The 10518-nt window shown below is 41.8% G+C and overlaps 2 protein-coding genes and 1 long non-coding RNA gene across 4 annotated transcripts; 2 read left to right on the top strand and 1 right to left on the bottom strand.

The window, feature by feature from the left end:
• Positions 1-606: 606 nt before the first annotated feature.
• Positions 607-5061, top strand: LOC142892975 (uncharacterized). 2 transcript variants are annotated; one of them, XM_076033152.1, is made up of 4 exons: positions 609-1753; positions 2250-2309; positions 2657-2717; positions 3935-5060. In XM_076033152.1, exons 1-4 carry the CDS (start codon positions 1628-1630, stop codon positions 4312-4314), a joined length of 627 nt encoding a protein of 208 aa, XP_075889267.1. In that variant the 5' UTR covers positions 609-1627; the 3' UTR covers positions 4315-5060. The 2 variants fall into 2 exon arrangements, with proteins under 2 accessions (XP_075889268.1, XP_075889267.1); XM_076033153.1 differs by lacking the exon at positions 2250-2309 and having other exon boundaries at positions 607-1753; positions 3935-5061.
• Positions 5062-6836: 1775 nt separating this feature from the next.
• LOC142892972 (TNF superfamily member 14) lies at positions 6837-9140 on the bottom strand. Its single transcript, XM_076033148.1, has 4 exons — positions 8555-9140; positions 7795-7828; positions 7651-7710; positions 6837-7530 (listed from the first exon to the last, which is right to left on the bottom strand). Exons 1-4 carry the CDS (start codon positions 8756-8758, stop codon positions 7136-7138), a joined length of 693 nt encoding a protein of 230 aa, XP_075889263.1. The 5' UTR covers positions 8759-9140; the 3' UTR covers positions 6837-7135.
• On the top strand, positions 7644-8696 carry LOC142892973 (uncharacterized). The gene is made up of 3 exons (XR_012927629.1): positions 7644-7841; positions 7948-8102; positions 8571-8696. It is a non-coding gene; the product is annotated as an uncharacterized LOC142892973 (long non-coding RNA).
• Positions 9141-10518: the final 1378 nt, after the last annotated feature.

Raw genomic sequence — 10518 nt, 5'->3', positions numbered from 1 at the left:
TCATAAATCTCTGGCACTTCAACTCCGATTTGTCACATCTGTACTGAATGTCAGTTCTGCTGAATTAAATTGCTTGTGCGAACTTTGGCGATACAAATGAGAATTAATTGATTGGTTGATACATAAATAATTGCTATTAATGAAAATGTTGTAACCATGTATAGTTTATATTAGTCTACTGTTTTGCACGCAGTTAAGAAAGCATTCTGCAGAATCCCATTTAATCCCAGACAGAAGTGTCGTATCGAGACTTGCTGGTAAGATTTTCTATATTTATTTCTCTGCAGTTTTGGCTTGTATCCACTAGATGGAGATAAATACTTTGCCGCAGACGTGCGCGCACCCCACAGTCTTATCAGCCTTGATCAATGTAAACAGCGGTCAAAACACTGTAAAAGCCCATGTTTTGTGTTATGACCTCCTGACCTTTATGTTCTAATTTTCCACCTATTTATATCGTCACATGTCAAGCAAAAAGTCCGTCAAAGGAATACCAGAATTTTTTTTGCAAACATTTACCATGCTTCACTCAGCAGCAGACAATGGGTTTGTTGCTTTGTTCTGCATTTTTACCAGAGCACGAGTGTACTTGAAACATGCACATGATTGAATTGTGCTGAGTTTTGAAAATGTCATTCCACTTCTGCTTTTCTGTACAATTCAAGTGTTAATCTCTGCCTGCTTCTCTGAGCTGAAACTCAATTTTAGACACAAACAAGTTGGGACAAGTTGTTTGTTACTATAGCACCTGACCACTGCCAGTCATTCTGGGAGCCAGTGGCAGGTATCGTTTGGTCTTTTTAGGGCTCCTTTAAGTGTGATGATGACACATAAACAGAACTAAAAAGCCATCCTGTTTTGCTGCCTTGAAACTTTTCCCAGAAGAACAAACAACAAACTAAAAAAGTGAAACCACCGCCGCCACCACCGCCACCACCTCAACACAAAGTCAGACACCGGTGGAAGTTTTTAGGAGGTGTTAATAGTCAACATCATGCCAAGGTATTAAATCTTAAATTCCATCACTTGTTCAACATTTGATTTTAGTTTTGGCAGTAAAATGATAAACAAAATTTGCTGTGATTAAATTTAAGTCTTTCAAACCCCAAGCCATGTACTTGCTGCTTGAATGTACTCCCGGCAAATTCAAGTGTTTTTTAATGTGGTAAATTCGAGGTCAGAGGAAATAATTAACTTTCTAAAAGGAAATATATTGACTTCCAAAAAAAAAAAATGATTTTAATAAAATCCTTGTAATGTCAAAGTTCAAGTTCTCTCCCTGCTACTGTCATGTGACTTTTTTTTTCTTCTTCTCTTTTGTTAGAAGTAGGTGGAGAGAGCCAGCCCCAATGCGCAGACCTGTGTCTGCCGCATGTTCCTGCACTGATATACAGGGGAAATTACCATCGTAATTCATCTCCGCTTCACTCAGAGAACAGCAGATCACAGTCAGACATCAAAACGTCCTCATCATATACATTTTGCTGTGCTCAGGAAGCACACAAACACTCACGCACACAAGCTTTGCTCAGTGTACGCACAGCAGAGGAAACCTAAGACTCGTACACTTTGCCGACTCTGCATATTTTTCTATTATTGCTTTTTCCAAGCTCCAGCTGCCGCCAGGATGTCACGGCCTACCCAGAATTGCCTCATCCTCGTTCTCCTGATGTGGACCGTCGTCCTCTCCATCGCCTCCATCATCCAAGGCTTGTTCATCGTCTTGTTCTTTACCACTGGACAGCCTGACCAGGTGAGACGGCTCAATGTTCTTGCTTGCTGGTTTGTTTGTTCTGTTGTTTTTAAGTGTTTGTAGTCAAAGTTCCCTCACCGATCACGATTTTGATCGAAACGGCAGATGTTTTTGACAGACTTTATGTGTTAACACCTTTGTGCCGTGCATCTGTTCATTCTTGTGGTTTTACTAGTAGCACAGCTGGTGAGAAATCCGCCCCTGCATGTGGTCTGCAGGGGCCTACAAGATCCCCTTCTGTGGAAACAAAACAGTGTTCCCATCAAACAGGGGGGCTAGAGGTGGTCCATTTTTTTTTTTTTTTTTTTTGAGATTACAGAGTGCAATAGCTCTCTGATAATTGTGCATGGACCAACTTGTTTATGAAATTTAAGCCCTGGATGACGGGCGATCCTGTTCTGTTGAGAGCCTTTCACGGTGATGTGGCAAGGACCTTCACACTCGCTTTTTTTTAAAGGGAGTATTTTCCACTTCTGCCTTCTTTTTCCTCTCTCAGAACAGTAGTGTCACAGCACCAGAGGGGACCGCGCAGCCCCAGGCAAGCATTACACACTCGGTAAGGACGTAACAGCTCCAAATTTTTGTGCCTTGCCAGAAACCTTTGTGCCGTTATCGCTTTGTCACTACATTGTTGCATGTTGCCCAAACAGGCACCTGTGTCGCTCAGCTCTTTGTTTCCCCCTCCCTCTTAATAAGTCGAGTTACAGTTGAAGAGTCTAACCACTCATCAAGTCTTGGAGGAAGCAAAATGATGTCATTGTTACATTCGGGGAAATGGCACAGAATAAGGCTTTTTTTCCCCCCTCTGGTGTGAATCATCTCGTCTATTCTGAGTAGAGAGGGAATGTAAAAAATGATGGTGTTTCTGTGATCACGAGATAAAATGCTCTCCTCCTCTTTCAGCCGCCTCCCTCGGACGACAGTTTCAAAATGGGAGAAATGCTCTTCTATCAGTTTACAGAAGGTAAAGCACTACTGTTGCTAATGCTACGAGTACTCACCATTTATCAAGTCATTACAAAAGCTGTGAAATGTCCAAACAGTGAGTCCTTGTTTGCAAAGTCCCACAAATTGTCACTTGCCTTGGCATGAGGGTGTAGAGATGACTGAAGCCAATCAGTTGGGGGTGAAAATGTTACTCCAGGGAATAACACTTGAAATCGTTTGAGCTTTCAGTGATATGAAACTGCTGCTTGGTGCAACATTCAGAGCACCTGTCAAAATATCAAATTAGTGACACACAAATTTAAAGTTCAAGTCCATTTTCAATACCTGCTTGTTCCCGTATTCAGGGCCAAAGGGGTCTGCCGGAGCCTCTCCCAGCTGTCATAGGGCAAAGGCAGGGTGACACCCTGGACAAGTGGCCATTTCATATTCGCACTCACACAACACACATCTATGGTTAATTTTTACGAAAGAGGATTAGTGCCACAAGAAGAGAAAAAAATATTACACAAAGGAGATTTTCATTTAAGTTTTCATTTCGAGTTTTAGGTTGAAATTTCATGAATAAAGTCAAAATTTCATGAAACAAAGTCGACGTAACAAAGCCAAAAAATTTCATGAATCCAGTCAAAATTTTGTGAATAAAGTGGACGTTAAAAAAGACGAAATTTCATGAATAAAGTAGAAATTTCATGAATAGAGTCGACACAAATAAAATTAAAATTAAAAGTAAACTGCCGAAAACAGGTGTATCCCACAAAGCTCACCCACAGTAATCAGGAAACTGACGAAAACCCACGCACTCCACTAGACTTGCTCGCAGAGTATTTCAAATTTATTCTCAACATTTTGACCTACTTCATGTTCACATTAATTGCAAAATTTAGATTTTATTCATAAATGTTCATATTTTTTACGTCAACTTTGTTCTCGAAATTTCGACTTTAATCTCAAAGTTTCAACTTTATTCTCAAATTAGAAACTTGTTTAAAAAAAAAAAAATCTTAATTGTTTTCTCTTCTTGTGGCCCTAATCCTCTTCCGCATAATCTAGAGTGTCCAAATCACCTCACATGCATATTTTTGGGCTGTGGGAGGATGCCAGAGTACCCGTAGAGAACCCACGCAGACACAGGGTTTAACATTTATAAAAGTGTGTAAATCATTTCAGTTGTCCGATGTTGTAACCCCTCCAGTCGATCATTATTCCGCTCTTTTCTAATCTTTCCGTCCACAGTCGATGGTGAAGTCAGGTGGAAGGCGAAGAAAGGGGGAGACGCTTCCGTCTTGGCAGTAGGAAAAGACCTGAAGATAGCAAAGGACGGATATTACTTCCTGAATCTTCGGCTGACCCTTTTTCCAGAGTGTCAGTGCAATGGGACGCCGCGAGAAGCGTGCGCGGTCAAGCTGTCGCACGGTGGTCAGCACCTGATCGAAGGCTGGATTAACACAAACACGTGCAGCACAGGCCTGCTGGGAACGGTGGTGGAGCTGGCTGCTGGGAGCGCGCTCAACTTCACCATCAACATGTCGCCCAGTCAAATCGCCCAACGTGAATCTTTGACCCACCTCGCTATCGTCATGCTCAGGCGTCGTCCTTTCTCAAGTAATGTCTGAACACCCTTTTTGTTTTGATCCAAATATATCGATGTAGCAACAAGCTGCTCATGTGCAAACAAATGCTTGGCTGATTTCTCCTTTTGAATCACCACTTTTGGGTCATCACATCGTGGAATTGCTGCATCGTGAGATGATGATTTGGATTAACATTTGAGAACACCAGCCATAAAACTAAATTTGTATTCATTTCTTTTTTCCTTTCTTTCTTTCTTTCTTTTGAAATGATTTAGCCAATGCATAGAATATAAAGAAGTTTGTGGATGGTGGATGTTCCATGACCTCACTACACCCAAGATTCTTCCCTATTCACCCTTGCAAATGCACGTTTTGCTTCAATATTGGAGCATGATTCAGTATCAGCACTCTCACTTGGTTTTAAAACCTCCCTTTGCGGTGTAGTAGACGACTACATGAATGTATAATTATGAAGTGGCAGACCTGCTTGCAAACTCAGCTGGTGTGTGCAGGGATTCTTTGCTCTATGATGTTTGTTTCTGTATTTATATATATTTTACACATATTTATTTATTTTTTTATGTTTGGTCTAAATTATATTAAGTAAGTAAAAGTTCCAAAAAAAAATTTATGTTGTCAAGAATTCACGGTCAAGTCGGCAAAGTCACTGCGTACAAAAGTGCTGGTAGAGGCCGAACAGAATGCACTGAATGTGTCTTGTCATGTCTTCACAAACATGGCTGTTTAGTACCTATTAAAAAAAAAAGCGCAAAACAATGATGTAATTCTTTTTCTTTTCCATGTCTCTTATTTCAGTCTCGGTTTCGTTACTCATATTCATGTTCAGTTTCACAGAATACTTACTACCCTTGCTAAAATGTTCTAAAGGGATGCTTACAATGAAAGATACTGAAATTTGACCGTCAAGTTTTCATCGTCTAGCTTTGTTGTGATTTTGTCCTTGGAATCCAAAGTGTTTCTTTCAATCAAACAAACATAACAAATGCACTAAACTGAAACTGCAAATTCACAATTTCATCGCCAACATCGACTGCAAGGCGACCCGACGCATGAGTCACCGTCGAGACCCTGAACGTGAGGTTGAAAGTGAGAAGTCCGGTTTGCCGAACAGACCCTCCTGGCCGGCCACTGTCGAAGATTCAAAACCACGGAGCCACCGTGGCTCCATTGCAGTGAGACGACAGACGAAAGGTCATTGGAAAGTGTTTGTCATCAAATCCGAGACAGACATTTTCCAAAGGTGTTGAGGTTTCATCTGAAACCAGATCTTTTCTGAAACAGCCGCATGGTTCCTCATCTGTTACGACTCTCACACAACGCTCCTCTGCCACCGCAGTTTTCGATTGTTCCTAATTCATTATTCTGAATCAACACGCACGCAGGCGACCTGTGTGCTGTCTTCTCTTGCCACCCACTCTTGTCTCCTTTAGTTTATAAGTAAAGCCAGTCGGTTTGTTCGACTCCTCTGTAGGAAAGAATTGTTATCCAAATGCTGCCAACAATCCAAACTCTCCTTTTTATCCAAAAATCGATTGTTCTGACTCTCAAAGACCTGCCAGGATTGAAATCAACTGATTAATAATGATCTGATTAATCAGATTAATAAGGTATTTCCAGATCTAGAGTGTAAATCAAACCCTGTAATCCGGCCACTCGGAATACAGTTCTTCAAACCAGCATTGACAGAGAGTGGAAGAACACAAGGGGCCAGCATTTAGCTATGCACTGTGTGCCGTGACGACAACACTTTCAGTTTTGCATTGCCAAAACATAAAATGTGTGACGAAGCTTCTGCATTCGGCGACACTGCACTATTAGAAAATGGAGCGTGGAAGAACAGCAACAGCTGTCTGACGCCTGACCCACACACCCAAATACACACGCACGCAAACTCACACACACACATGCACACACACGTGTCCCATGCACCCGGCCCTTCTCCTCCGATACGGGGATGGAAAATGAGTCAGGCTACCCACCGACGCCCCTGCCTTCCCACCGTCCGCTCTACCACTTCCTCTTGAGTTTACAAATGTACCACTCTGTGGGTGGATTTTGTTTATCGTCAAAGCTGAAGGGAAAGTGTATCAGAGACACGGTGATGCACTCAAGAGATTAAAAAGTAAGACATGAGGTGAATTTGTTTGCCCTGTTGTATAACCAGGCATTCCAGTCCCTTTGTTACCATGGCGATAAAAGATTCAACAGCAATTTAACAAAAAAATAAAATAATACAGTATTGGTACCTGGTGGATTTTCTTTTTTTTTTTTTTATAACCGTTGATCTTAATACATGTAAATCAGCATACTGTTCCCTCCATTCTCCACTCCGCCTACTTTTCGAGTGCACTGGGAACAGTTTGCGCGAATTGTGGTTAAATGGTTGACGCAGTTCACCTTCAGTCTTCTGTGACTGCGGTGAGCGTGCCAGAGAGAGAGAAAAAAAAGGGACCCAGCTACAGTGCATGCGGTGTGGTGTGTGAGACGTGCTGTGACACAGACCCAGCAGGTCCAGCGTACAGGAAGCAAACAAACGACAGCAGGAATGGAAACTTGTTTATTCATCAGTTTTAAATACACCACTGAAGATAAATACAATCATACCATGACGACAAAGGGAAACGAAATGGGAAGAAAATGGCGATAGAGAATTTTAGTTTATACTCGGTATAAAGAACAGAACGTTCTCTGGTAAAGTTCAGAGGTTCGAAGAATCTGGATGACTGACCCACTTTTGTTATTAGTCTTAAAAGAGTGAGAAACATTTCAAAAGTAATGTTCTCCTTCTTTTACTTATCCTTAGAAGCGTGGGAATCTGGGCAGATTTTGATCATAGCAATAGCTATAGCATATATGCGCCAAATATGTGCTCATAGGGATCATGTAGCAGGAGTTTGGAGGTGTTGCTGACTTTGACAAAGACGTTGTCGTCCACCTTGAGGTGGAACACTCCCCCCAGGTAGCTGTTGGACGATGCCTTTTGCGTTGTGGATGTTTTGTCTGAGTATTTCCTTGAGGTCAGCAGGGGAAAATCCCTCCCCTTCGTGTACAGTTGGGTTCTCCGGCAGATGAAGTGGTGGAACACTCCCGTGTCCTGGAAGGAGACTTTGGAGTAGACATAGTAGTAACCCTCCTTCTGGATCACGAGGCTCCCGTTGTTGTAGCTCATCTCGTAGAGGAGTGGGGCGTTCTCGCTCCACCTCATGATCCGAGGTTCATGGACGACGTTTTTTCCGTCTGAAAGAGAAGGAGAAGCGGCAAAGGTGGGAAAAAAAAATGCTATGAAATCAGTGACGGAAAACAGGGGGGTGGGAGGGCGGTGCCACCGGCAAGAAGGGCCGAGATGTTCTCACTCACAGGTCAGGTGTGCGGTCGGTTTGGAGGGAAGCACGTTGACGCTCCTCGCCTCGTCCTCATCTGTGAGTTAGAGGGAGTCTGACATCAAGTCTCAGACGTGGCTCAACGAAACTGGACGTGTGGCGATCGAGCGCTGATACGTACCTGCAGTGAGCTTCGACGTCGACCCTGACGAGGCCTGCGGGGGAAAGGTGAAGCAGAGTTTAACCTTCAGCTTCAACACGCAGTTCTCTTGGATACAAGACACTAGCCAGTCAACATTTTTTTCTTTTTCTTTGCAAACGTTTGCTTCTGCAGGTCCGAGTACCATGCACGGGCTAAATGGTGAGAGGGAGGAGACCACTTCCGCTCCTCTGCCGTCTCTTTCTTTGATCTGCCTTGCCTTCTTTGAAAAGGTGTCATTTCATGACAACCTCACAACAGCTGCTCTCACACAGAAGCATCAACAGCAGGTGGACAAAAAACTGGCTCACTTATTAATTTCACTTCTTAAAGTAAGCTCAACGTCTACAGTTTTAGAGCAGCAAACCATCATTGCCATCATTACTACACCTAGAACTACATTTTAATTGGATTTTCATGACACTATGATAGTGGCAGGGCGTAGACAAGGTTGCTTTTTTTTACTTATTAGATCATGCTTTTTAAACAGACCACTTGTGTTACTACTTTTAAATTAAAACAATAAACAATAATTGCATCAAAATGTTCACATGACACAAGCGAAACTCGACGTGTGGAAGAAATGGAAAGCACATTTTGTAATGAGAAAACCGAAAACAAAAACAAGCGCAGGCGTTCAAGATAAAATGTGAAATTCCCACTGAGTTCAGAAGATCAGCGAATCAAAAGCCATCGTAAAAATGACCATCAGTAGGCCGAAAACGACTGTTCATATACTCACGGGTGCGTTTTTGTAGAGCCGGAAGATGTAGTAGGCCTCGATGACCATGCCGCACAGTGCCAAGCCCACCAGGAGGAAGAGCAGGCTCTGCCTCACACTGCCATGCTGCGGCGGCGCCCTGCGGCTATGCCTTGGAGGTAATGGCGGGGGATGGTTACTGTAGGCATCCACTGTAAACACGCAGGGCTTACCACGTTCATCCATGGCCGTCACGTTCCCACTGCCAATGCAGGCCAGTTCAGTTCAGAGGGGGACTGAGACTGAGAAGATGACAGAGAGCCGTGAGCAGCGTCACGGATAGGGGCTGAGAACTGTGTGTGTGTGTGTGTGTGTGTGTGTGTGTGTGTGTGTACAAAATGGGTGGGCTTTGTGGTTGGACAAAAAGATAGTTTGCAAGTCTTCACACTCATACGTTGCACTCCTCCAGTGTATCACGGAAGCTTTCTCTCTCTTTTTTTTTCATGTTCTCCGGCGAGGGTGACACGCATCAAGAGAAAGTTTCCTTCCCTGGCGGCATCGGAGGCTGTCACTGCACCAACTTTCGGGCCTGAACAACGGCAGCAAAGCAGCATGGAAGACCCTTCCACCCTCAGCTACTGTCACAGTCTATTATTGCCTTGAGTCACACTTCCTCTCTTGCAAGCGGACGCCGCAGCAAGTGTTACTGTCTAAAAGCAACCGTTAACTGAGCCCTGTGAAAATGTAGGATGAGATGTAAAAAAAAAAAAAAGGTTTAGAAGAATGTAATGTTTATTATTGTATTATTATAGCTTTATTCATACAGTTTCAAAAATTGACTTCTGATCTGTTTCTGGGACAACAAAACTGAGTAATGAGTATTTTAAAAAGCATGATGTGAGAAAAAAAGAAAATGCCAATATTATTCATGCATCGGGGGGCCCTGGTCACGCAAACCAGCCAAAAAAACCTTCATTCAAATCAAGGAGGCAAGTCCAAACATTAAAGTTTAGGCGTTTTTTTTCTTCCATTGGAGCACCTTCACATTATCAATCATTTTATATATACACATATATATATATATATATACGTATATATGTATATATATATATATATATATATATATATATATATACATATATATACATACATATATGGCTTCAATCTGAGTAGCATTTGTCGGGGTGTTTATATTCAGATTTTGGAGTATAAAGAGAGAGAAAGCCTCAGTCGAGGAGACGAGGAAGTGGTTGTAGTGGGAGTGACAGAGAGAGAGAGAGAAGGTGCGACAACACATACATTTTTTTAAATCATTTTCTCCCTCTCTCTCTCTCTCTCTCTCTCTCTATATATATATATATATATATATATATATATATATATATATATATATATATATATATATACATATATATATACATATATATACATATATATATATACATATATACATATATAAAACCCTGCGGTTCTCCTCTCCTCCTGATTCTGTTGGAAATTTCACATGTTTAAAAAGGGACATTAACAAGTTGCCAAGAGAGATCATCATCAAAGTAAATGAAAAACCAGATTTGAAGCTTGACCTGAAAGGACCTTGGCATGGAGTAACGGTTGATTATACATAATCCAACTGTGAACTTAATGTGAATATTTTAATTTCAATTTAATTTCAATTTTATTTTGTTTTACTTTATTTCCTTATTTCTTTTAATCAAAATCATCTCAATTCTTGTTCTTCTTGTTCTTCCTCTTCTACTTCTTCCTCTTCTACTTCTTCTTCTTCTTACACTACATACATACACAAGATAACATGTGGACTCGATCAGGGCGGGGACAGACGTTCAAACAGGTGGGTAGCACAGAAGGGTAAAGGTCCAGTTACCCGACGCAGGAGAGGAGATTTACATCTCCAAAAAAGTCACAAGACAAAATTTTACAAGAAAGAAAAAAAGACTTAACAGACACAACTTAAAAGTTCACAACTTTTTGGCACATTTGGCCATGTA

Source organism: Nelusetta ayraudi, unplaced genomic scaffold (assembly GCF_046127955.1).
Source record: "Nelusetta ayraudi isolate G7.1 ecotype Tasmania unplaced genomic scaffold, CSIRO-AGI_Nayr_v1 ptg000040l, whole genome shotgun sequence".
Lineage (NCBI taxonomy): Eukaryota > Metazoa > Chordata > Actinopteri > Tetraodontiformes > Monacanthidae > Nelusetta > Nelusetta ayraudi.
This window is presented reverse-complemented; position numbering and strand designations above follow the sequence as displayed.

Coding starts and splice junctions, on each gene's coding strand:
- LOC142892975 (XM_076033152.1), top strand. CDS start 1,628: ATGTCACGGCCTACCCAGAATTGCCTCATCCTCGTTCTCCTGATGTGG. Junction 2,310..2,656: donor AGGCAAGCATTACACACTCG/GTAAGGACGTAA, acceptor CTCCTCTTTCAG/CCGCCTCCCTCGGACGACAG. Junction 2,718..3,934: donor CTTCTATCAGTTTACAGAAG/GTAAAGCACTAC, acceptor TTCCGTCCACAG/TCGATGGTGAAGTCAGGTGG.
- LOC142892972 (XM_076033148.1), bottom strand. CDS start 8,758: ATGGATGAACGTGGTAAGCCCTGCGTGTTTACAGTGGATGCCTACAGT. Junction 7,711..7,794: donor GACGTCGAAGCTCACTGCAG/GTACGTATCAGC, acceptor TCTAACTCACAG/ATGAGGACGAGGCGAGGAGC. Junction 7,531..7,650: donor ACCGACCGCACACCTGACCT/GTGAGTGAGAAC, acceptor CTTCTCTTTCAG/ACGGAAAAAACGTCGTCCAT.